We start from the raw sequence: 27,397 nt of genomic DNA on the forward strand, positions 1-27,397 counted from the left end.
TGGCGGAACTTAAGCATAGGTACACCGTCATCAAGCCGAAGTAGACTGCCTTACATCCGTTGTCTTGCCGGTGGATGACGACAGTGGAACGCAGTGCTGGGGCCTCCAGAATCAGGTTCCACAGGGCGCACACATTCCGCAGCTTCATTTGCTTTAAAGTGTCCAGGTGGGAGAAGACCTCCTGCAACAGTTCCACCGGCAGCCCCTTCACGGTCAGGTCAGGGGTTGCCGGAGCGTGGTAGGCAGACACTGGATTATGCCGAGCACTTGATCTCGGAAGTAATCGGCAAAACCCTGCAACAGAAACATCCATAAAGAGCCGAACATTTGCCGAATAAAAGAACGAGTTCCCTCTCACTGGCAAACCAGACGCTTGTGTTTCGACCAGCTTGCAAGCGCCTTCCAACTTCCCGTCTATAAGATGGACGACGGAGAAATCCCGACAGTAAGGATGCAGCAGGAAGCCATTCAGTCGCTTGATGAGCGCTTGGGTTTCTTCAGTGGACGGCGAGCAAAAGTCTTGGCCGAGGTCCACACTGAGCATGACAAAGGTCCCTGGACTGACGGATTCGTGGAGCGAGGCGTTTTCATCCGGAACCACAACTAGGCGAGTGCGTTGAAGGGGAACGATGTCGGCGCACGGGATGCTGCTGGCGCGGTCCATACTGTTGGAATCGTTGGACGTGGTTGCGCACTGGAGAGTCTGATTCGAAACCTGTTAAATGCACACACGTCAAGATGCTCAACTGGCATGAGCCAAAATAACCGAAATAAAACAGCCAAAAATGTTTAGGCTGCTGGTTCACTGTGCAGACGTGCCTCATGTAACGAAGATCAATGGAACACTATTACTATTCCACTACTAGCGATGCCATAAGCTGCGCTTTGTGATCGTAACGCATAGTTCTGTAGAAAGTGCGTTCAAAATTCAGTGTAGGGCTTTTATACAGTAGCGTCGTTTTAGCGGATGCACTATGTACGAAGTTCTGCCGACCAATCAGAGAAATATCGATAAACTGTTGACTCGGCCGCAGCCAGCGCGAGCCGGGCTGCAAATTCATGAAGTAGCATGAAAAAGCAGGCAGCACACTGAATTTGCCAATTGACTGTCAATGTATTTCAGCCAAACGAGCCGAAGCAATCTGTTAGCAAAGCTTGTCTAAGCATGGCGCAATTGTAGATCCTTTGCGCAGCTTTGCATTCCTTTAACGATGCCCGTTTAAATAATTCTGATTACTTGATATCATTAAGATGTAACCTAACTTCTTAACTGGTGATCACAAACCGGAAACCGCGCACTGTACTTCAAAACTGAAAAAGTAGAAGAACTTAATTTTTTTGTAAACCGTAAAACCGCTTGATAAAATGGCGATGGTCACTTATTAATGTTTTGCTAGGTCTGCTTACTTATTGTGGCAGATCCAGGCGGCATCCGAATCCTGACAAGCTTGGCTATATGCAGTATACGACGGAGATCAGTCGTAGCATACAGCTAAGCTAGTAGCGTCCCTTTTAATCGAAAATTTCCTGTGTAAAACAAAGAAAATTGGTGCGATCTCTAGCCTATTTGGTTAGCTGTTACTTATATGTTCAGCTCAGCCCATGCAAGTTAGTTTCATGTGATGTTACGATGTAGTTAGTGGTCAGTTGGTGTGTAATGCTGGACTTGTCGCTCGATTGAAGGTGTGTGACACCACTGATATTAGAAATATTTGAGGTAATTGTGGAATGTAGACCATTTTACTGTAGAAAAATGTTGAAAAAAACCGGAAGTTAAAGAATCAGTGTTTGTAACTGGGCAGAGACAGAGTAGGATGTAGTAGCCTTGCAAAGGGCGTCCGGCGTTTAGTGAAGGAAGAGGGTGATAACGCTGTAAGAGGAGAATCCTCTGTACACACAGCAGCTGCCCATCCGCCGCCTACCTGGTTGGCTCAAGCTCAAGCACAAATATCTTGATCTTCGCCAACAGCGGCGATGGCACAGTGGCTGTGCTACGTGGATCTCACTCGGTAGCCAGCGGTTTGATTCCGCTCCATCGCCATTTTTCGGAATTTCCTCAACAGACAGGATCTTCATCTGACCGCCCTCCCTCGCTGAGATCACCACGGACAGCCGACTTATGGCTGCCTCTCTTATAACGCTGTGCACAAAGCTAAAGCCTAATTTTATAATGTTCTCAGATTTTAAGAATGCCACGTCTGATTGCGCTGTCATAACCGCAGTTCGGTCGTGTGAGAAATTGTTTCATGCATTCTAAAAATAGCATAACGAACACCAAAATTTCCGCACACCACCTTTGACCACTACCATGGCCATGGAGTGCGCTGTCTGTGCACACCATTTTTTTCATTATTTTGTAATATGTTTACAAAAACCACCGAAATCTCCTAACACCACCGCGGAAGAGTGCGGCCAACCACTGGTTTTGAAAAATTATTGCGAGAAAATTTTCTCAGTTAATGGTTATCAGGGGCGGAAAAGACAGTTTTCGTCTCGCGGCCTGCCTCCTCAATTTTTGATTCAACTAGTACGAATTCATCGGCTTCTACTCGCTCGGCCGCCCAACCAGAACGGTGTTTGAGGTTTTGTATAGGCTTAGTGGCGATTAATGCTGTTACCCACTTTCTGTTTTAAGTACAATAAAGTTCTACTTTTTTGTAAGCACACAGAAATACTAACATACAAGAAACAGCCTCGGCTTCGCCTCCGCGTATCTTTTGGTCAACGGCGACTTTATTTAGTTTCAATGAATACTTATTAGAATAACGTATTTCTTCGAGACATAATCGGTACATCGTATAAACGCAAAAAACCGATTTTATATAAAAACACGGATTTTAATTTTTTATAATTTTTTCATCTGTTCGTGATTCTCTCAAATCACCATAAATTCTCACAGCTGAATTCATGATTCATTGGACCTCAACCTGAAGAATCTGGGTAGTCGAAGCTCGGTCACTCCTTCAACTAACGCTCTGTGCACTGGACAGTACCGGTAACTTGTTCATAGCATAATGGGCTCCGTGAATCCGCTAGCTCGGTCTCCCGCTAGCCTGTTTGCCTAACGGGCTCTGTGCACTTGACAGTACCGAGAGCTCAGTCACCCGCTCACCTAACGGGTCCCGTGCGCAGGACAGTACCGGTAGCTTGGTCTCTTGGTCCGCCGGCACTCGTGCAGAAATTGTCCTCGATGACAACGTTTCATATGTAGTTGTTCTTGTCGTAATGATGGTCTGCTAATTAAATTCATGTTGATAATTTAAATAGTAGAAATGACTTTAATTTTTTAGCTATATTTTAGTTGGTTTACGTGGCAACATTGCCATATTAAAAAAACCACGATGATAATTATTATTATTACAATTATTATTACAATATGTTGCATTTGGTGAAGGCAGTCAAAACTCTTCCGCTTTGCGTTCGAAGCGGGAGAGGTTTTAAAAGAAATGAATACTATCTGGCCGGGTTTTCGACTACGGGCTTTCGGAATATAATATTGGTTTTGGTCAGTCTTTTCTGGTTTGCCGGCTCTGGTGTATTCCATTCGTGGCAATATAGATCTGAATTAGGATACAGTCATATTGCTGCTGTAAATACGACCGACCACTGTATGTGTTCAAAACTAAAAGCATACTGGTGTCCTAGGGCTGCCTGTATTTTGGTATTTTGAATACATTTTGGTGTCGCATGGTGCAAATAGTGGTGTACTTAGCCTGGTGGTGTGCGCAGCTTTCCCCTTTTGTTATACAAGTAACTGGCTATACTATACTGTTTGGATGGATATTCGCTGTTGGTTGCAGCTACCGAACTGGTAATTTTATATTTAAAGTTATCACAAAATTATTTTAAATTTCAAACATTTTTGGTTTAGTTTTTACAAAAATGCGGTTTTGACCAGTGGTCAGTAAAGATTGAGCCGTACGTCATTCAGCGCCTCCTTCCCATTGCCCAACACTTTTACCGTTACACCGCAGCAAGTATTTTTCCAGTGTTAAGCGATCAAGTCAGTTCAGATTTAATTGCCCGATTGTGTACGTTTGTACACAAACTGCGTTTAACTGCTTCGGATGAGGTATCTTCGAAACTCTTTTCAGACTGTTTTAACAATTTTTTTATACTCCTCCCATATTAGCTAGATGGATGTTTCGCCGTGCCACCAAATTTGCCTTATGTGGCCATTAGGGAAACTGATTTTGTGCCGCTGATGGAGAATCACGCAAAAGACCTGGCAGTTACCACGGAAGAGCTATCGAAACTTCCAGGTACAAAGAACAGCTACACCATTAAATTCAAGAACGGATCTAAACGAGCAATGTGCCTGTCAAAGTCCCATTTCAGCAAAGAACAGTTGCTGCTCCTTTCCGGTCAACAAGATAGTCCTTCAGTCGATGTGCCTCTTAGCCAAGGTAACAATCAAGTTGTAATTTGCGACCAAACGTAGCGCACCTAATAATATTTTTTACACAGTCCCTTCTCATGTAAATTGGGACAAATTCTTCATTTGAATATAATTGTTGAGCGAAGCTCGCTTTGTACATATTGAGAAATAAAATCACATATTTTTGATGTTCCAACAGCCTCGAATAAATCCGCCTTATCATCGTCATTCAAATCCATACGTGCATCTCATCAAGACGAAATTATTTTTAACCCCCCATTTTTTTCAAAGCCGAATAATTCGATCGCACAAAAGGTACTTAATATTAGCTAAAATAACTTTTAATTTAACAAATTTTTACTGCATTTAATAGAACGATGGCGCCGCAATGGAGAAAACGTTGACCTTGTCGCGTGAAGCGGTGAGAAATCATTTTTGATATTCAAATTGAGGTTTCTAACTGATATGATTTTTAGTCGGTTGAACCGACGGCGCCAACTCTCACTAAAGAGCCGCAAACTAGCGATCACGAGGTTAGTTGCCTATTGCAACTTGCAAATTTTAATCCTAAGTATGTGACCGTTTTTTAACCATGATTTAAGGGCTCACCGGCCTCACCATCAGCCGACCAGCTGCCACACGACGACTTGGGACGCAAAACTTCCGATTCTAGTCAATCGTCCGGGCCAAATGCGTCTTTCAAGATTACATCTCGTAAGTGGAAAGACGTTGCCAAGTATATATAAAACCTCTTTACAATTTGATTGTTAGAGCCGGATATCCAACTAAACAATGTGCCACCAATGAAGAAAACTGATTGTTCCGATTGCAAGCAGACCGATAATAAAGCCGGAGCTTTGCCAACGTACAAATGCCGTTCGTGTGGAAACAGATTCCACATGACGTGTCAAAAAAGTCATCCCAAATACTGGCCAGATAAAACAAGCTGCCAAACACGTCACTGCGAGAAGTGTCGTTTTCAAGCTTCCCAAATTACGTCTGGTTCATAGTATTGTAATGGATTGCTTTTCGTACACTTGTCGGATTTCGATAATTAAATTTATTATTGTTATATTTCCTGGATTTTTCAAATTCGGTTTTACTGCAAAATCGATGATTATTGGTTCGCTACGCCGCTTGTTATAAAATGAACGCTTGGGAAAGTACAATTATTCTTGTCAAATTACTAATCCTCGCCATCCCGAAATTAAAATAACCGTTCCGCTCTGCCACTGTAATCGGAAGACCATTCTGAAAAAACTGGTCAATAATAGCATAAATCAATGATAATAACGCAAACCGAGGCTTTATGAAGAAGTCAATTATCTTGAAATTCGTAAAACAGATTCGCGTATGATTCGTCGAACCCGATCCTTACAACTCAGTTGAATTCAATGGGAAAGGGCAACAAACAGTATCTTCGACCGAAGCGAAGCGAAGGTCCTCTATGTTCAAGAAAACAGGAATTTTGTCGGTCACGTCGGTCACGTCGGTCATGTCGGTCACGCTGAGTTTCGTCAATTAAACATACAGTACATACAGTACATAATACATACTATCCTACATACAGTAATACTCAATAACGTAGGATCAGTTTTTGTTGTTATGGATATGCAAATCCAAGTAGAGCCACTAACCACATATCACGTAAAGGTATTACAGCTGATAAAGGTCAAATTTTACCGGCATGCCGAAAATTCAATTTTTGAATCAAAATGGTTCTGAAACGTAAAGCTGAAAGATCTGCTGGAAGATCAGTAAGGAGAGCGAGACGGGATGATGATGCAGGTATGGGCAGCCGCATGTGAATTTAAACCAAACCACGAAACAAAAGCTTTTTATTAGGACCATCCCGCTTAAACCATTCACCACGGGCAGGCGGTCACGGAACACCACATCAGAGCAGTACGTTTATTGTTACGGCCACTTTATGCAAGTAACTGCATAGTGGGTTTAAACAGGCGGAAGTGAAGAAGGGACCCGTCCGTTGAACAAAAACCAAAAACAGAATGCACGTCAAGCTAGAAGAAGAGCGAGTATGTCCTCTGAACAGCGACGATCGAAAAAGCGGCGCGACCGAGAAGCAGCTGCCCGCAGGCGCGGCATTGGAGAACGTAGCCAGAGCGACGCCGCAGCACTTGCTCAGAATCGCCAAGCGAATACCCAACACCAAGCAAGAAGGCGAGCTAATTTGTCATCTGCGCAACGGCGATCCAAACAACGCCGAGATCGGCAAGCGGTTGCCCGTAAACGTGAAGCTGGAAGAGTGAGGCAGCATGAAAGTGAGGCACAACAGCAGCGAACTCGAAAACTTAATGCCCAACGTCAAGCTACAAGGAGAGCTAATATGTCATCTGCGCAGCTCCGATCCAAACAGCGCCGAGACAGAGAAGCGGCTGCCCGCAGACGTGAACTAGAAAAAAATCGGCAAGACGACGTTTTTGGACAACAACGGACTCGGCAGCTCAATGCCCAGCGACAAGCAAGAAGGAGAGAAAACATGACGTCTGCGCAGCGACGATCCAGGCAGAGGCGTGATCGTGATGCTGCTACTCGTGCACGGCTTGTCCTTGACCCTAAAATTCTGGCAACAACTCTCGAGCAGAAAATACGAGCACTAAAATGGGCAACTTGCAAAGGATGCAGCGAAGCATGGCCCGGGCTAAAGGTAGACAAAAAACACATGTGTTCCCATTGCCGGAAGCCAAACCCTAAATTCACGAATACAAACAATATGGATCCAGGCGAAGTGCCACCGGAACTAAAGTGTCTGTCCTTTGTTGAGCAGCAATTAATTGCCAGAGTTCATCCAGTTGTGTCGGTTTACAAAATTGGGAAAGGACAGCAACTTGGATATTCTGGCAACGTGATAAATTTCCTTCAAGACGTAAAGGAATTCGCGAAAAAGCTGCCTCATCTTCCGAATGACCTGATATCAGTAGTGGTTATCAACCGCCAAGATGCTGACAATTACACTGCCTTTAACGTGTCATCAGTGAAAATCCGGCGCGCCCTGATATGGCTCAAACGAAACAATATGTGGTACAAAGATATAGAAATTGATGAAGTTGCGTTGAGTTCGTTACCGAAAAATGGCAATATCCACTCCTTGTTGGCAAGTATGAGCGGAGACAATTTCCTGTTACCTGCTGACGATGAGCGTGTGATCGACACTGGAGTGCCCAATATACTGCAAACCAACCAAGCAGCTAAGATAAGAGACGCAATCGGAGCGGACAACATTAATGTTCCGTATCCGGCAATGGCAGACATACCAATTGACGAATTTAATACTGCGGGATACGTGGCACAGGCATTTCCATGCCTTTTACCAACTGGAAATGCAGATTTACGTGATAACAGAGGCCGACATACACCAGTATCTGAAGCCGAATACTTCAAGCATTTGATGCGCATTTCAGATGGCCGTTTTGCAAAGCACCCCACGTTTCGGTTTTTTGCTTTAAACAGCCTATTGCGGTGGCAAGCAATTCAAACGGGGCAAATTTTTGTTAGAAAAAGTTCGCTGGGAAACGTGACCTCCGAACAGCTACGTGAAATGCTGAATTCCAATCCCCAACTCATCAAGCAAATTATGAATTACGGATCAAAACTACGAGGAACCAGATCATATTGGTTTCAACGGAGCGCGGAATTGGGAGATATGGTCAGATCAATTGGAGTTCCTACGCTTTTTATTACTTTGTCAGCTGCAGATCTTTACTGGCCAGAATTATATGACCTGATTGGTCTTCAAACGGACGTGGATAATTGCACTGAACGGGAAGCACTTCGAAGAAAAACAAAGGCGCTACAGGAAAATCCTCTGATAGCAGATTGGTTCTTCGTTGAAAGATCGCAGCTGTTTATACATAAAGTGCTCGGGCCGAAGCTTAAAATCAAGGATTTCTGGTATCGCTATGAGTTTCAACACCGGGGCAGCGTTCACCTGCATGGGCTTTTGTGGCTTGACGAAGCACCTGACGTTACCAGACTAAACGAGATGGACGCAGAAGAACTGCAGAATATAACTGATTATTTTGACGGAATCATAACGGCAACAAACCCCGACATCAACGCCACTGCTCCTTTGCAACATCCTTCTGGTATCCGCCTGAGCGCTGTCGCCGATTGGGATACAGACTACGTCAGTCTTGTCAATAAAGTGCAACGCCACACAATATGCAAGCCAGAAACATGCTTAAGAAAGGACAAGAAAACCGGTCAACAAAAATGCCGGTTTGACTTCCCGCAAAAGCTGCTCGCTCTCAGCGCTTTGTGCGCTACAGAAGGAAAGTGGGGCTACACTCCCAAAAGAAACGACCCTCGAGTCAACCGCCACAACAGAGGAATTCTGCAAGCATGGAGAGCGAACGTGGACGTTTCTGCAATCACTGATAAGCAGGCCGTTATTAACTACGTCGCGAAGTATGCCTCCAAAGCAGAACCTAGATCCGCCACCTATGCAGAAATCTTTCGCACAATTTTGGATGCGGGTGCCTCTGCATCTGATAAAGCGAGAAAATCAATTCAAAAACTGCTTACTAAATCCGTATCAGAGCGAGATATTTCTGCACAAGAATGCATGCATCTACTGATGGGACACGACTTGTACCGCAGTTCGCGCAGTTTTGTCAACATCACATTAAAAAATGACGAATGGATCCCCTTGACAAGTGTACAAACTGATGATGAGTCACCCGAAGGCCAAGGAAAAACAATCTTGGAGAAATACAAGTTGCGTATTCCGGAGATGGAAGAACTGTCGCTATTTGTAGTGGCGTCAAAATATTCTTGGTCTCGACAGAATTGGAAAAAAAGAGCGGAAAACAAGGAAGCAGTTGTGCGTGTATTTCCTCGACTAACGCTTACAGGTAACCTAACCAATCAGTAATGCAATAAACGTGTTGATATTTCAACACTGGATATTTACAGGCGACGCAAACAAAGACGAAGAGTTCTACCGGCAGAAAGTTTTGTTGCATTTACCTTGGAGAAACTCCGATTCTGTCCGTGACCCTGAAGCAACATGGGAAAGCATTTATATAACACTTGACATCCCCAGAGAAACCGACTTGCCCGATGCAGAAGAAAACACTGACTTGTCTGACAACGAGGAAATCGATGAGCATCGCGAACAAGAAGAGCATATGGTTTTGCAAGGGCTCGCACCGCATGCTGATTTGCCAAAAGTGGAACTGGGCACCCGCCAGATCGATAAGGATTTTGACTGGACCGCATCGTACGACCACTTCGCCGGCATTGGTAGCGCTAACACTTTTCTCGAAAGGATTAAATCTGAAGGGAACGAAGCGGACGATCAACATCATCTACCACTTAATATACTGCTCTCCGGTGAACAGCGCGCTGTATTCGATTATTTTTGCGGACAATTGGATGGAACGGTGGAACATAAGCTTACCGTGGTCCAGGGGAAGGCTGGAAGTGGCAAATCGACTGTAATTTCATTTTGCACGGACAGACTTCGAACCTCAGTTGGATACGGGCCGAAGTCATATAAATTATTAGCTCCCACGGGTGTTGCAGCCAATAATATTGAAGGAGAAACAATACACTCGGTTTTACATATCCCCGTAAACAAAAAGTTTGTGGATTTAGAAGGCGAAGAGCTGAACCGTTTCCAGGCAGAATTTGAAAATATACACTGTTTGATCATCGATGAGTTCAGTATGATCGGATGCTCATTGTTCGCAAAAATGGATAAGCGATGCAGGCAAGCGAAGCCGGAAAACTCGGATATACCGTTTGGTGGCTTAATTGTATATCTATTTGGGGATATCAACCAGTTACCACCGGTGCTCGACAGACCACTGTATGGGGACGGCTTTAATGGGGAGCTGGCAGACTACGGTCAAATGGTATACCGAACTGCTTTCAATAAATGTTTTATTCTTCAAACGTCCCACCGGCAAAGCGGCGGCAACACTGACCAACAGCATTTGCGAGATGCTCTAGACCGCATCAGCACCGGTGACTCAACGGAAGAAGATTACAACAAAATGATGACCAGAGTTTACTCGCTTTTGCCCGCGGAAGAGCAGATTAATTTCCGAGGAGCGTTACATCTGTTTTCGGAAAGAGAGCCAGCCAAAAACTACAATGAGAATGCGCTAACACAGCTTAACATGCCGGTGGCCAGAATACGGGCGGACCATAACGGAAACACTGCGGCGAAAGGTTAGTTTACATGCCAATATATTTCTGCAAACAACCTTCTTATTTCCTATTTATCACATGGAGATATGGATATCTGTCTATTCAACAGGAACCGAAGAGCAGGCGATGGGTTTAGAGCCCACTTTATACCTGTCACGAGGCAGCAGAGTCATGCTCAAACGAAACCTCTGGACTTCAAAAGGGCTCGTTAATGGTGCGTTGGGATATGTCAGGGACATTGTGTATGAACCCGGAACATCGCCGTCTGATTCCGTGCCGTACGCCATTTTTGTGGAATTCGATAAGTACACTGGACCAACGTTTGCAAATAATTGCGTGCCAATAACGCCCATAACTACCAAGTGGATGGAAAAGTCTCAAAGCTGTTCCAGAACACAATTCCCATTAACTTTGGCTTGGGCCATTACAATTCACAAAGGTCAAGGGATAACATGCGACAAAGCCGTGGTGCATATTGGAAAACGCGAATTTGCGTCGGGACTCATTTACGTCGGATTTTCACGCGTTAAAACCTGGAGCGGTTTGGCCATTGAACCAGTCTTTCCGTATCTTTTGTTGCAGTCCATAAAACATAAGAAAGCCACTCAACAAAGAAAGCGGGAATTAGAGCGGTTAAAACGCATGGCCTAAAACTCAAATAGCCAATCTGTGGGTTTGCGCATAATCAAATCCAGTTCATTATGGCCACTATTAACTGTCTACGTTATTGTGACGTTAGTACAAATACTTTTGCAATAAATTTACTGCAAACGTTCTGGGATGAAAACCATGTCTAGCTTCGCTTCGGTCTTTCAGTGCTAGCCTAAAGCGGTGCACTTTCCTAGTTAACTGCGTTTTATTGTATAATATCACGAACGAAAGTGTGTTGCCTTGGATAACTTTATTCAAATTAAAAAGTACAAAATTACACATTAAGCTAAACAAATCTGCATGTGTGCCGGATTTATTTGTGTTATAGCGCGTGCGGATGCGTTGAGCTTCGCGCAAATGTGTTAAGTTGCGCCAAATTGCGTTGGGTTGCGTTAAGCTGCGTTGGGTTGTATTAAGTTGCGTTGGGTTGCATGGAGTTGCGTTGGGTTGCATGAAAATGCGTTGAGTTGCGTTAAGTTGCGTTAAGTTGCGTTGGGTTGCATGGAGTTGCGTTGGGTTGCATGGAGTTGCGTTGGGTTGCACGTAGTTGCGTTGGGTTGCATGGAGTTGCGTTGAGTTGCACGTAGTTGCGTTAAGTTGCGTTAAGTTGCGTTGGGTTGCATGAAGTTGCGTTGAGTTGCGTTAAGTTGCGTTAAGTTGCGTTGGGTTGCATGGAGCTGCGTTGGGTTGCAAGGAGTTGCGTTGGGTTGCACGTAGTTGCGTTAAGTTGCGTTAAGTTGCGTTGGGTTGCATGAAGTTGCGTTCAGTTGCGTTAAGTTGCGCTGGGTTGCATGGAGTTGCGTTGGGTTGCAAGGAGCTGCGTTGGGTTGCAGTACTTGCGTTGGGTTGCATGCAGTTGCGTTGGGTTGCGTGCAGCTGCGTTGGGTTGCATACAGTTGGGTTGGGTTGCATGCAGTTGTGTTGCGGTTGCGTTGGGTTACGTTGGGCTGCATAGGTTACGTTGGACTGGAAATTTACCAATTTTCGTGGCAAAACAAACCGTGCCACATGTGGCGCAATCCGAGGGAAACCGAGAAACGGCTGAGAAAGGCGCCGATGGGGGAATCGAACCCCGGCTACGTCGTTAGATCCGCGTAGGCAGTACCACTGCACCACGGCGCAATACGTTTACGTTGAAATCATTTGAAAGACTTTATCGCTGTACGTGAGCCGCTTCTCGCCTCACACTTGTTTAATGGCTCCTCGTGCGAATCGGCGTTAGAGTGCGCGAAAATGCCTCTGACAGAAGTGCTTCTCGTTAAACCCTCTGTTTTAAGCGCCTGCACCTTCGATGCAGATGTTGAGTGCAGCCGATTGAGAAGACTGCTTAACTTTATATGCACTTTAATATGCAGAGCGGCACTCGCCACACATTACCAGAATTTCAGGGTTACTAATGTATTACCGTACTTCCTTACGGCAGGACTACTAGTACACATTGCAATCAAGGTGAAGTATTTCATTGATGTGATTGATTTCTTTCATACCTGAGGCCAGTACTGTTAACCGGCATAATTACACATAGGGTCGATGATACGAGAAACGGGCAGAAATTTAGCTACGTGGTACTCGAACTTCCAAGCACTTTAAGCTATAATAATAATTATTACAGCTACGAGTACTGCGTAGTTCAGCTCTGCCGGTAATTATAATATAATTTGCAATGCATTTAAAAATAATTCTGTTTTATTTATCGGCAGAATGGCGTTTTATTCATACTAGAGCCAAACCGTACTAGCACTACGGCACTGCGGTATTTCAATACAATAACATGTGTAGAATTAAATATGAAATATGCACCTGTTCTGTTACTTGCACCGTTGTACGTATGTACAGTACATTATGATTATACAGTATACCGGCAGTATTTGATGTGGGGTCTGTGGAGGCACAGAAGCTGGACGCCAGGACACCGTACGATTGACAGTGAAAGTGTAGCATGAGCTCACTGTCGGGAGGATCAATACTACTGACCCAGAATGTGTGCACGGCTGAAAACTATCGATTGATTTGTATCGAGTTTGAAATACATAACGTATGAATTGCGCCCGCTTTATACGTAGTGTACACTCAACATTTGCTCCACGTTCAAAACTAAAAAAAACTGTAACTTTTCCCTTAGGTGTCAATATTGTTGTTGTCAAAAACGCATCTAATCAGCGTGTATTCTGATGACGAACGGTACCGAGTGATATTATTGGTTACGCACGCGAATCGGTCAGTGTTTGATTTGGTGAAGTGAGCATTACGGCTTTGGAGTACCAATTAAGTCCTTTCTTCGCATTGGCGTTGGCTTTTTTCCGCCGGTGAACGAGTGTTTCTACGTGTTGATATGGACGATAAGAGCTGCAGCCAGTGTCAGCTGCCAAAAGGTCCCCAACATGCCAGATATGAGCATCCCAGTGCCGCTAGCTTGTCGTTTCTGGGAATTGCCCGACACAGTGCCCACCGCCGTGTCTGCTCCTGTCATACCAACTTGTGGTCACGAGCCGTTGCAATTACCAAGCTGGCGGCAGTGGGTTCGGCACTGCTCCTCCTGCGCATCACCGCCATTACGCTGGCCACCATCTACAGTACCGGCTATGCGTTTCCCAAAACGGTGCGTATGCTGTCGTCGACTGCGTAACTCGGTGACTGCTTAAGGAAAATGGCCTGGTACATAATGTCAAAAATGGGATACATACACTAAACCTTTCGCTTTCGCGCACTCCGAATCACTTTTTTGTAATACTTTATGTCATTCTAAAGCAAAATTATTTGTACACATTGTTCTGAAAACCGTTTGCGCGTGCAACATACGGTTGCAGAGATATGGCGAACTAAAATAAGGAAATTCTGAATGCATTATTGTGTAGCAAACGTCTGGTTATTAACCGATCTTCTTGAGACTTGGATGTAAAAGACATATGACCACAAAATCGAAAGTGAACCAATTTCAGGTTCACAGCACTCTCACATAACTTTAAAATGAATTTTAAAATTTTTGAAATTTATTTTAAAATCGGAAAAAAATGCTTTGTATACCTAAGAATACTGTATGAATACTATTTCTGACACCATGTACCGGACCATTTTCCTTAACTGCGGGGATGTGCTATATATATCTGGTTTTAGGTCGAGAAAGACCGTGTCAGTGTGCAGCGACGTGTTCTATGCGTTATGCTGGTGCCCTCCATCGTGTTTGGCCTGTGCCCGATCGTTGCGCAAATTATTTCCATGCTGCTCATGGCTGCCGTGAAAAAATTCCACATAAAATCTTTAAACAATCCCCTAACGTCCGATGCGTCCGCCGTCACCGCGGTTAATCTCTGCAATATTCTGTACCACGCAGCAGTATACAGTAGTTATCCTGCGGTTCTACAATCGATCTTTACGGCTTACTTCGGTATGTGTTATTATCATCCGGATGTCCGCGATCTACTGGAAGGCCAACACCACCTGCTGATCTTCGTACTCATCATGGAGACCGTCGGCTACGTTGCCAGCCATTGCTGTTACCAAGAGACCGAAGCGTTGAGAACGGCGATCCTTACTGCTTGGTACAACGACAAAATGAAAGCTGACCCAGGGCAGCGCTCTCCTTTGCCGTCGGAAGACGTTATTCTCTACTTTCTTGTGCTCTGTGCTGAACAATGAACATCGATATTAATTCACACCGCCGCGCCAAATCTTTGATTTGTCGCAAAAATATAAATGGAACAGCTGCTTAATGGCGTGAGTAACTGCCGTTCCGCGCCTAGGGCTATGCTTGACGTACGGAAAAATGTTCGGTCACGCAGAAGATATCCTACAGAATGTAATCCACCTACTATATTAGTAAACGCGAACTTGGACACGAGTTGTTGTCAGTCACATTTAAAATGCTTTATTCTACCGAGCAGTAACCGTGCGCCATTTTTTGTTCGTAAAGGCTTTTGATGGGATCATTATTTTGAGGGAAAAACTTCTACCGATGTTTTGTTGTTTGTTTGATCAGCTTTACTTCAACACCGATCTGGAGTAACCTGCACGAAGTTGTAGAGTTGTAGACAAACGATGAGCTGTCAAAGACGCTTACAAAATGTTTTTGAATTATGGCAAAATTACAGCATATCGACATAAAAACAGAAGTGATCACAAAAAAAACAAAAATAGTCAACAATATCAATATGTAATCAGTACACGCTGTACACCCCTTTTCAGGACACCCATTAGGCTTGTTAATAAAACCAACAAAACCTATTAAGAAAATTGAGACATGCTTGTTAGTTATGGTGTCCCAGCTCACAAAAATCAGAATGTCGAAGCATTTCCGTACCTACACAAATATTAAAATGCATTCAGTGAAAATACGGTATTACCGACGTTTTGCACTTTAGGTAACCAGATATCGCTTAGGATACGGCCACACCCTCCCCCCTTGGCGGCTTGGCCGCAGCATAAGACTCGCTACGCCTCCGTAAGCATGATGAATCAGGAATCATTTATTGATGTCAGAACCGTTCTCCAATTTCATTATGCCTTCTTTCACTTTATCTGTTTAAATTTAAATCTAGTGTATTCATAATTTTGAGCTATTTATTCTCTTCTCCGTGTCAAGATGCCCAAGCAAATCTACCAGTCGAACAGCGTAGAAGTTCTGGGCAGCGGCGGTCTCATGCGCTACGGCCGCGTGGTGGAAGTGACTGACAACGGGTTCTTCGTGGATTTTCTGTGCGACCAGCAGCGACGCCAGTTCTTCGCATTCGACAGCGACGTCTTTCTATCGGACACAAAAAGATGCATCGACATCGAAGCGTTAGTGCGAACACGGATCGATGCCAGCAACATCCCAATTGAAGCCCTGATGCGGGAAGAACCCGGGTTGCCATGGACGTGGTACCCCGCTGAAATGTTGGTAACCGAGCGCGGTCCGCGGAACCAACGCCGCGATATGGCAACCGTTCGTTGGGGAAATAATCGGGGACGTATTGACATCGTCCCATTCGAGCGAATCCGTAAAAGAGTGGCGAGCGCTAAAGAGCCAACATTATCCGTATTAAAATCGAGGAAAAGTGGCGGTCTGCCTCAGCGTGTTAGCAGGGAGACCTTCAAGCACACTATACCGTTCCCGTCCGATTGTCGCTCGCAGTTGTATAACAATCCGCCTTTGCCAATTCCGGACGAAGATACACCGAGTGTGTTACCGGAATTGTGGGTCGAAGTCTTTTCCCATCTGGACACGTTCACGCAGACCCAGCTGCGCGCGGTGTGCTCATTATGGGCTGACCTATTCCTTTCTCCTGCATTAACCAATATCGTTCGAGTATCGACGCTGCAGAGCTCAAGTGTCTACTCAATGTTGTCGCCCATCTGTCGTTGTCTGAGTGCTTCCACGCAGCGCGTTATTATTGACAACCGTCCACACCCGTTAATGCAGTATATGCTCTTTAAAGTCCTCGACCTCATACGCTGCGTTGCGCAGCACAATCCCGACATTCGACTGGACACCATTTACTTGCTGGGTTGGCATTGCACGTTCGACATCGGCCCCAGTCAGCCGATGCGTGAATGTGGGCTACACGGGTCGTCCTTAGCGCCCACCCAGTTGCGTGTCGGTGAAGATGATTTTCATAGCATTCGTCTGGAGGATTTTCTGGCCACGTGCCGGATGATACCCTGTCAAGCCATCCAGTGGATTGATTCCAGGATCCAGCTGAATGATGCAACGTTCTGGTACCGGGACGCGTGGCAGGGAAAATCGGCTGATATATCCGCCTGTCGCATGTCGATGAATTCTCTGGAATGTGCCTTGTGGGAGGCGTTCGAAAAGGGTTTCCCGGAACCTGAAGCAGAGAAGCTGCAGAAACTGGGCGAACGTCTAACGGGCATGCGAGACAATGTTAACCGAAGCGAATTCATTGGCATGGTAAGCTTGAAAACACCACTTGTCTTGTAAGAAAACCAAAAAAACCATAAGAAACCTTCATAAAACCTAAGAAAACTTTACGAAACTTAAGAAGCCATAAGAAAACTTGAGCAAACATAAGAAAATATAAAAAACTGAGAGCACAGAGAAAAGTAAGGTGCGTATATTTGTTGCAGTTATTGTGTGCGACGCAGACCGCGGATCCACGTCCGGCGTTGAATTATCGCGGGAAGAAGTGGTGCGTGGATGGCTGGCAGGATTTTCGCGTGGAAAATTTGTCGCGGATTGCGCTGCATTTTCTCATTGAAAATTACGTGGACAGGAGGGTGTTGTGGTGAGACGCATACAGAATAGTGAACCTCATTGAAGTGCGTTCACTGGTTCAGCCTTGTTAAAAAAACAGCTCTTTTGCCATTGCCATTAATTTTGTTGATTCTGCTTTTGTATCCGTAGTGCGTGATGAACAGCGCTGTTTCACTTGCTTACTATAGTATTTTTTCTCATTAGCCGTCTTGCTTTTGTGCTTCGAATTACGCTGTACATGTAAGTAAGAATCGTTTTTTTGTCGGTCATTTTGATTAAAATCAGTATGTACAGGCAAAACAAACTATAATCGAGAATATCGCCGGCAGACGCTGCTACTAGAATAGCACATTCGGGGTACTGTATAATACGAGCTGCAGCAAACCGATTTTGAAGAAAACTGGACGTGATCAACTGAGACCTACAGGTTAACAAGATTTAATGCATTGACTAGCCTCCTTGCTATCAAATTAATACAATCTAAGCAGAACCATAAGTACTCTCTATGGTCGTTAAATTTTTGCTCTCCAAAGGTGTAGCACGTCGATTCCTGGATGTCTGTTTTTGTGTCTTGACAAATTAGCACTACTAATAAATGAACTAAAATTATTAAATTAATATTTTTTGACACAGTTTCGTTTTCTCGTATTGCTCATTAACGCAACTTCCTGATCGATTACCGACCTGCCATTAACTTTCTTTAGTTTCGCTCCTCATTGATCAAAAGTTTCTTATTGGTTTTTTTGGGGTTTCTTAGCTTTTTTCGACAAGTGCTGTACTCAGAAAAATATGACACAGAATTTTGAGAAGATTCGTGAACCTAAAGCTGACCTTGTCAGTCGCAAATTGGTAGTCAAGTTCGACATGTAAACACTGAGAGACAGGAATTGCGAAATATGGTTTTTGTGATCAGCTTATTATACAGTATTTGTATTTTTATCAATTAAATAACGAAGTTACTAATTAATTGCAAAAAACATACCGTAGGACGGTCTGCACTTTGCTGTGCATTTATGATAAATGATAATGGTCACAAGTTTATTATTAGTGACTTTGCCGGAAATCCGTCATTACAGTCTCCAGTAGTATATTAACAGCATTAACGCACAGCGATTTTCAGCTGCACAGGACAGTACACAAAACGAAGCAGAGTTAGCAAAATTGCAACGTCTACTACGACAACGAGGCACACTGTAAATTAAGAGTTCCATGGGTTCCAGTTGGTGAAGATTTTTGCATCCGGACGGCCGAAGTTCCTTACGGGATCACATCTTCTTACCTGTGCAGGGGTGATCTTTCATCTTCAGGTTCATTCCAGGGTATAGAAATGGTTCGTATCCGCTCTCGTATCTTCGGTTAGGTTTGCACCGATACGCGTATAGTTTGCTGCAGCAGGCGGGTTGTGGTCCAGGAGCGTAAGCGTTAAGGGGGCTTCCGTGTTGCTGGGCTTGGCCACTGCCGGGATTCTACAACGTGCAACCCGAACGCAAATTAAAAAAAAAAATCGAACTATAAACAACTCTGTCTAGTTGCATCAGTAACTAGTTTAGCGACACAGTGACACTCACCTTACAGAAAACCACGGCGCAAAAGGTCAAGCAAAGGAGCACGATTTTCAGATCCATGATAAAACAGGTACGTTACAGCTGAGAAAAAGGCAGTTATTCACTTTTGAGTTTACTTCTAACTTTTTTCAAAGTGATATGGAAGGATATGGAACAGCAAAGTTTATATAGTTTCCCGTTCACGCTTAAGCACATGGTGCGCTATGGTTGTGCCAAATAATTTGCTGATAAGCACCCTACTTTTCCAGACATCCACTTAGGTATACCATTTTTGAGACCAACGATGCCACGTTTCTAGTTCCTTGAAATCTATGCTGTGGTGGTTTTAGTATTCCGCAACGGCACTTGAGAACAGGAAAATATTTATCGGAAGCGCTCTGCTCACGTAGAAAATTTGGTTTTTCATGCTAGCATCAGCTCTACTACGCGAGGCTGACTTAAAGTGCTTCGCAGTAGAGCGCGCATCGTATTTTGTCATGTTAATCAAATCGTCAGGATTTCTTGCAGATTCAGCTGCTCTGTGTGCGGCATCACTTAACCGTCTTCCGTTCCATAATTTTGGGAAGAAGAATTTATCCGAAAACGTCTGAGGTAGCACTGGGGCCTTTGCGTTTTTTGATGAAAAATAATAACTGTAATAACATTGAAAATACATTGAAAATACCTTTTATCTTTTAAACGGCGAAATTCGGTACACTATTACAGTGTATTCACTGTATTGTATCCTGTACGTAGAAAATGTCGTTATCCAGAGTAATAAAATTGTGTACAAATGCGTAATAAAATTTTTAGCCACGCAACGCATGGATCAGTAACTATAGATTTTGCAAATATGTACAGCACAAAAAAAACAAGGCACAGATTATAAATAAATCTAGTGTTCGTTGGTCGATAACTGCGCCTACACCTGTGCCTACAAGATATGCTGTGAAGTATGTAGAAAGTACGTAATAATAATAAGTAGCTTTAATAATATATGTTCACTGCAGCTGGCCAACAAGATGACTGAATCTGTAAGAAGTCGAACAGTACAGCAATAGAATGCAACATGAGTTGCTAGGATGTAAACAACATGTGTACGGAGTACAATAACAGGAATTCACGAGACACCACATATGCTTATGTAAATTATTGTTCATTAAAGTTATATAAATTATAAGTATCATGAAGAAGTTGACTGTAAGTCGGCGGAATTTAATTTAAGTATTTAATTAATATAACTTATTTAAGTTTTTCATTACATTTAGTATCAGTGTTTAATTCCCGGTGATTCTCGCAGCCGATGGAAACATTGATATTGTATAGGAAATCACTCGGATTACGCCGTTCGGTGCTTTAAACCGACATTGTTAGCAACTTAGCGTGGATAGGAAGAAAATTGTTGTGAGTCATACGGCGACATCTTATTCAACAGACTTGTGACTCAGACACACAACAGGGAAGCGTCGTGGTCAGCGGTCATAAACCGTAGGAAAATGGCAAAAAAACACACTAATAGCACCATATGCGTCACGTATGTAACGGTATTTTTATCTTTTTCTTGTGTCCGATTCAGGTAATTCGGCGCAGAGATCAGTCTTAATATCGATTTTCAGCGCAGCATACAAGAACACGCTGGATGACATCTTCCGGGGGTACCGGAACGCGACGACCAGGGCAAGCCCTCGTTTTGTCCGTGTACCACTTCGTAAGAATCGCCGTTCGCAAGGCGACGGTATCCTGGTGGCAATAATGGCTGGCCAAGTAGCCGACCGTTTCCAAAGCCAGTATGAAGAGCAGGATGCGGTGTTGGCCTTCCAGGAGCTCAGTATCACGGACCTCAAGAAAATGATACCAGAAACTAAAATAAACCGTGAAGGCCGATTGTAGCACGGGAGGGTAGCTGCTGAAAATCGCTGTCTGGTTTAGAATACCGCAGAGATTGACGGCTTTTACAGCTGACAAATCATAGGACATGGCCGTTTGTAGTGGATAATGTGAAAAATTTCCGGGGAATTTTCTCACTGTCGCCAAGAGCAACACGGCAACAGTTTGCGAAATAAGCGGGAACACACCAAACGGAAACGAGGGAATGTTCATGGCGCACAAAACGAGGCGCTGCACATAAGCACGGTCTTTCTCGTCCTGAAACCGAAACCGTTATCAGAAACAGACGAGTTTGTATGTGATAGTAAATTTACCGTTTTGGGAAAGGCATAGCCTTTGCTGTATACGGTAGCCAGTGTAACGACGGCAATGCGAAGGAAAACCAGTGCACAGTTAATTGCCATGAGCTTGTTTATATCCACAGCTCGTTCCCGCAGTGTCTTATGGCACAGACAGACGCGCCGGTGGGAACTGCATGTGCATCCAAGGAACGATAAGCTGGCGGCGCAGGGATGCACATATCCGGGATTTTTATGATTATTTGGTAAGTGACACTGGTTACAACATCCATCGTCCATATTAGCGCGTTAAGGCAATCAACAGCTAGTTAAAAGACATGCGTATTCCAAAGTGCAGGAACAACGGTTTTTATTACAAGATCGCTTCCCTAAATCAAAAGGTTGGTAAACCATATGGACAGTGTTACCGATACATGCAAAGGCAGACTGCATTAACATGAGAAAAATTCAAAAAAAATAATTTAGTTTCGATAAGGCTCGTACCCCGAAGAAAAACATTATATGAGTTATTGCAAAATGCACGCGCTACAGTTGGTAACGAACTAATCGATATCTTCCCACCGTGAGCGCATTTATCGGGTCAGCGGCAGTGGCTCAAACAGCAGCTCATCCTACAAGAGCAACGTAAGTACATAAAATTAATCTGCATCTACATACATCCACGATACACATCCATGCATACTTGTACAGTATGTACAAAATGTTGGGATGTACGTACATCCAGTGCACACTCTTCGACAACCAAGCGTATACACGTGTGTACTCACGGCGCATAAAAATTCAATGTTTAAACGTAATCTGGTGTCAGAGTGTTGTGCATAGTGCACAGGATATTGGCACGGACGCCTCACCATCATTGGCTCGGCTTACCATCTGCCAGCTTTTCAAACACGACTGATCGTGTTTGCCATTCGGGTGCCAGCATCGGAACCGTTAACATCGTTTCCTAGCTTTCCTTGGTTTCATGCCCTTTTTCTCACCTTTAGAGATTTGTTTTGATGCTGATTAGCATTTATTTCATTGAAATAAAAGCGATTATTTCGAGGAGATGTTGTTTCCGTTGTCATTTCTCTGTACAGCGTAGACGCTTCTCCGAGATGGTGGAGATGCCTTAAGATCCTCGTCATTCCCTCTAGTTTGCACTCAACAGCGTTCACTCACAAACGCTGTAACACGGAAGTTTCCTCTTCTTCAGTGGAGACCCCGGGTCACCAGCGATAGCCCACAACAACCAGCAGCAGAAGAACCCGTACAGAAGCAAGGAGCGTCGCTGGTTCGGAAGGCACGCGGCCGCCAGCAAGGAGAAGAACCCAGGAACGCGATTTCTTACTCGTAAGCTTTCCTGCTTGTAAGCTCGTAAGCTTACTGCACAGATACTAGTAGATTAATTCTACTGTAAAGTAACCCGAATCATAGGGATCGTACTTTTCCCGAATTAGGGACAATTAAATTTGATACCGTGATTTTTTTTTTTATTTTATGGAATTTTACGATAATAAGGGATTATTTCCCAGTACGAGCCTGCGACTTCTCGTTGGGTCTAACACTTGCGAGGAAAAGGAAGGAAGCGAACGTTTCCGAATAATCTAAAATAATATTTAAACTATTTCGTGGTCGCGATCATTTTACACCAAAATGAAGAACGTTATGGTTGTCGTAATTGACAATGTAACCGTTAAAGTGATAGTCACTGATACAGTGACAGTTTATATCGACGATATTCTGTTATAAAGGAACGATAGTTCCAATAAAGAATTCAGGGAATCTGCTGAATATTGCAGGCTGGCAAAAGTCGACGCACTCACCGATCGTTATCGATACCAGCTATTCTTTTGTGTTGCTCGAGAAGCGGTAAAGCCACACAATAGACTTAGCCAAGCAGGCTATTTATAGCCGCCCAGGCCAAATTTCTATCCTGTACAGCCAAGCCTGCAAAGCGGCGACACTTAAAATGCATTGACCTACAATGCAGTGCATTGCACATATAGTGTAAAAAACCTATTTCGAAATAAGTTTAGAATTCAACTCTGAATTCTATCGTCTGAGTTTTGACGGCATAATGCCCGTAAATCGTTCACCAGTAAGGAAACAACCAGCTATCGATAGACTGAAGCAGGGCGTCGAGGACGTCCTAAAATCAGCCAGTAAGGCATTAAAAGGAATAACCGATGATCCAGCAAAGGCTGGCACGAGTGACGCTACACAACAAGACAAAGTCACCCGTAGTAAAACGAATCAGTTGAAAGGGACAGGCGTGGAAGTTACCCACAAAGTCCTCGAAGATAAACCTCGTAAACCGAGGAAAGCAACCGTAATGGATCAAGGAGATAATCTCCTTGATACACCATTAATGCAGCCACCGGAACAGTTGTTTTTCCGGCCGCTAACTCCCGAGAAAAGCCGACAGGTTAATCCCGATAATCGGGAAGAAGTACAGGCACCTGTGCCAGAGCGATCCGATAGCACTACCGAATCAACGGCCACAACAGGGTCGTTTTCTCAAGTGAGCGAAAGCGAGCTGAATAAATCCGCAACGACGGAAGAAGAAGAAGAACCTGTGACAGTGATACCGACCACCTTGCGTAAAACGCAATCATATACAGCAAATCTGAATGAATTATTGAATTCAGCGGCAAAGCCGGCAACAGGTTCCAGTATCGTGGAATTAAAACAGGCAACCGAAACTATTTCGGCAAATCAGGTATTGATTAAAGATCTGCAGAGGAAATTGGAAGTAGCTGAGGACGAAGTCCAACATCATAAGAACCAGTACCAACATGCACACAGTTCTTTTAAAAATATGGAAAAAATCGTATTGGGTCTGCGGGCCTTAATAGGCGAAAAGGATGCGGCAATGGCCGAACTAAGAGGAAAAGTAGATGAAGCACGCGCTAAGAATTCCGATTTAAATCAGCAAATCGCTGAGAAGGACACCATGCTTGATCAAGTGTGGCAAGAAAATCAACGATTAAAGACTAACAACCTTAATCATATTACCGATCTGAAAAACGTGCAGTCTATGCTGCACGAGAGCCAAATGGAACATAAATCCCTAATTGGGAAATTTAACTCTTTAGCTAAAGATTACCGAACGTTATACGATCGACAAATGAATCCAGAAGCCGTAGAATACGGTGAGCGACCGCTTAGTAGGGCATATGCCGCTAACACCGAAGAGACGCAATTGTCTCGGTCACAGCATACACCTTCGGCAATGAACGAGAGTGGTTCCCGGGAAATGCCGAGCGCTGACAAGCAGCAATATCTCCGCAGTATTTTGCGGGAAGAAATTCAGCGAGCAGGCATCGGACAAAGCAGGACCGTAAGTCCTGTGAGAAAATCGGATTTGGCTGAAGTGATGCGACAGCCCGTACCGCGTCCCAGCTACAACGGTAGCAAAGAGGACATCGATAGTTTCATAATAAAATTTGATCACGCAGCCACCGCAAATCGGTGGACTACAGATGAGAGGAAAATTACGGAATTGGCATACTGCCTTAAAGATGGGGCCATTGTGTGGTACAATGGGCTGATAACTTCCAACGCTGCACCCATCACATATCGTGAATGGAAACAGCAGTTAATCGCCAGATTTGGCGATTCAAAACGATCAGTTAACGCGTTAGCAGAGCTAACAAACCGTAATTACCGACCTGGCCAGGAAACTCTGGAAAGTTACTACCAGGCCATGATGACTTTGCGCGATCGCGCCGGGTTTAATGGCACACCTGAACAGTTTGTATCGTTCCTAATGCGTGGACTAAAGTCACACGAGAAACTCCATGACAAAATGGAAGTCATGCGACCAGATACTCCCGAGAGATTTCTCGAGATATTGCGATATCTGTCGTCTAATAATCCAGAAAAATACGTTATTCCAGTCGGCAATGTCCGACGCAAACAGGACAGAGATACCGACGTAGTCACTGTGCGAACTGCACAAATTCAACCAAAATCGTATGCAGCGGCGGCGGCCAGCCCGCCGCGGCCAAGCAGCAAGCCAAACAGTGGAAAACCGAGTTACGGCAATCGTAACAATAATAATAATAATATTCGTAGTAATATCAGCAAAGCTGACAGTAATGACAGTCGAATTAACCAAGATGATAATCGTGCACCGTCTCGTAAGGAGCAATGGGCAAATAACATTAATAGGATACAGGAAGTGACTGATCGGTCACCGGCCTTGCAGAAAACTCTGCGTGGCAACAGAGTAGTGAAGTATTGCCAACACTGTGACTTGTGCGGGCATTACTTCCGAGAGTGTCAGTTCCGCGATAAACCGCGATGCGAGAACCCTACATATCTCGCTTATCACGATCCAGAGACTGGAAATCGGCGATATGCCGCCGATTTCTATCAACGCCGTAGTGGTAGTCAGTCAGGAAGCGAACCTAATTCGCCGGCAAGGCAGAGGAGTAATTCCCGCCAAAGTATCGGCCCAGTAGAGGATCGGATACGTCCGACGTCAGGATCACCGTTACCGGATAATAATCCGTTTTCTGGTCTGGTTGATCAGGAAAACGAGGAAGGGCGGTAAATTCCGGCGTTACCGACCCGATTCCACCCAAACCGCCGGATAAAAACGAAGAAATAGTAATCAATGGATTACGAGTAATTGAAACCGATGCCGATGAATTATCGGATAGCAGCAATGCTGATATTAATTTTACAACCTTAACCGATAACGATGAGCCTGGAAGGACCGCACCATTAATGATAAAAGCAATAATAAATTATTGCGAGGTGCCGGTGATGATTGACACCGGCGCAGAGACTTCATTAATTTCCAGCGAATTTGTAAATGAAATAAAAGCTGCAAGAATTCCGTTAATAAAGCCGCTGCATATACGCGGTATTGGTGGAGTACGAGGATTCCTCGTTACACACTATTGCAAAATAGCAATAAAAATTAAGGACTTCGAATCTTTACATTCGGCTTATATTAAGCCAACGACTGATGAAATAAAAGTACTCTTGGGGCAGGATTTCCTGCAAGATAAATTTTATGCCGTTCGACATAATAAATTGCGATATTTAGAATATCAACCCGATAAGAAACCGGGCCCATTAATAATGAGCGAACCGGTGTCGCCGGTTATTCAAACGACAAATACCGTAGAGGAAGAAGTCTTCCCGATACCCGTGGCAACGGGAGAAATTACTGGTGAACTAGTAATATTGGCACAAGGGGCTGTACAAGAGGAAACCGTACCAGTAGAGAGCAAAGTCTTCCCGATACCCGTGGCAAATGCCACAGTAAACAAATCAGAAGAGCATATTAACCGTAAATCGGTGCTGAAAAAACCTCCAAAAATCAGGTTAGTAGCGAAAGCTACCTTTCGGCGCCTTTGGGCAGAGTACAGAGTACTCGTAAAAGAAATACAGGAATTAATTAAGGCTAAAGAGGATGGTACAAATATAATGTACTTGTTTATGGATGATGAAATACCGGTACCCGGTATCGACTCTGCAAAAGCAGCAGAAATCGTAGCTAACCTTGCGAAGCAATACAAAGCCGAATATAACGCGTTGGAAGAAAAACAGAAATATCTGAACGAGATATTTAAATATCTTAAATTACCACTGCCGTATGTATTACGGACACCTTTGCGCATATTAGCGCAATTAGAACAGCGTAAGCTACCAGTATTGCCGTACCAGTTGAATGAGTGTAAACCGCTCAACAATTACGCTAATGAAACGGTTGTAAAAACCGTAGCGAACCATAATCGGTCAGTCAGTTTTGCGCCGACGGCGCGGGTAGTTGAATTTTTAAAAGATGATCCGTCTATCGTAGTGAGGAATACCCTCGATACTGCCGCTATTAACGAAACTAATAATAATAATATTAATAAAGCTAGCATCGAAGTAGTACCGGATTCTAATAACATAATTATCGTAAATGCAGAATTGGTAGGGCCCACTGATTCTGCCGTGATCACTAACGGATCTCCGACTTGGGAATTTTCCGAGTCCCCGAATATTAATCCCACTTACCGCGGTACACGCGCTAAGCCTATTAAAGTCTTCGCCGGCGATAAATTACTAATTAATCCGGGTACTAATTGGGCGACAGTGAATGTCCATTTCGATGCAGACGAGCAGTTCGATACCGATAAATTTTTATTTCTTCCAAGTCCGCACCTGTATATGGAGCGGCGGATAAAACCGATGGAAGGAGTGGTTAAACCACTGAACAATAAATTTGATATGGTATTCGTTAATTTTCAACACCAGCGGCAGTCCATTAAGAAAGGCCAATTTATTG

General features: G+C 44.1%; 3 protein-coding genes across 3 annotated transcripts; 1 reads left to right on the plus strand and 2 right to left on the minus strand.

The window, feature by feature from the left end:
• The first annotated feature begins 13,353 nt into the window (after positions 1-13,353).
• LOC129600775 (uncharacterized) lies at positions 13,354-14,902 on the plus strand. The gene is made up of 2 exons (XM_055499355.1): positions 13,354-13,805; positions 14,321-14,902. The coding sequence occupies exons 1-2, from the start codon at positions 13,539-13,541 to the stop codon at positions 14,840-14,842; spliced, it is 789 nt and encodes a 262-aa protein (XP_055355330.1). The 5' UTR covers positions 13,354-13,538; the 3' UTR covers positions 14,843-14,902.
• Positions 14,903-16,846: 1,944 nt separating this feature from the next.
• LOC129600780 (uncharacterized) lies at positions 16,847-19,134 on the minus strand. Its single transcript, XM_055499361.1, has 3 exons — positions 18,965-19,134; positions 18,676-18,862; positions 16,847-17,010 (listed from the first exon to the last, which is right to left on the minus strand). Exons 1-3 carry the CDS (start codon positions 19,019-19,021, stop codon positions 16,847-16,849), a joined length of 408 nt encoding a protein of 135 aa, XP_055355336.1. The 5' UTR covers positions 19,022-19,134.
• Positions 19,135-20,246: 1,112 nt separating this feature from the next.
• On the minus strand, positions 20,247-21,617 carry LOC129600771 (uncharacterized). The gene is made up of 2 exons (XM_055499352.1): positions 21,142-21,617; positions 20,247-21,085 (listed from the first exon to the last, which is right to left on the minus strand). The coding sequence occupies exons 1-2, from the start codon at positions 21,403-21,405 to the stop codon at positions 20,540-20,542; spliced, it is 810 nt and encodes a 269-aa protein (XP_055355327.1). The 5' UTR covers positions 21,406-21,617; the 3' UTR covers positions 20,247-20,539.
• Between the last annotated feature and the right edge of the window lie 5,780 nt (positions 21,618-27,397).

The sequence above is a fragment of the Paramacrobiotus metropolitanus genome, unplaced genomic scaffold, assembly GCF_019649055.1.
Source record: "Paramacrobiotus metropolitanus isolate TYO unplaced genomic scaffold, Prichtersi_v1.0 Parri_scaffold0000195, whole genome shotgun sequence".
Classification (NCBI taxonomy): domain Eukaryota; kingdom Metazoa; phylum Tardigrada; class Eutardigrada; order Parachela; family Macrobiotidae; genus Paramacrobiotus; species Paramacrobiotus metropolitanus.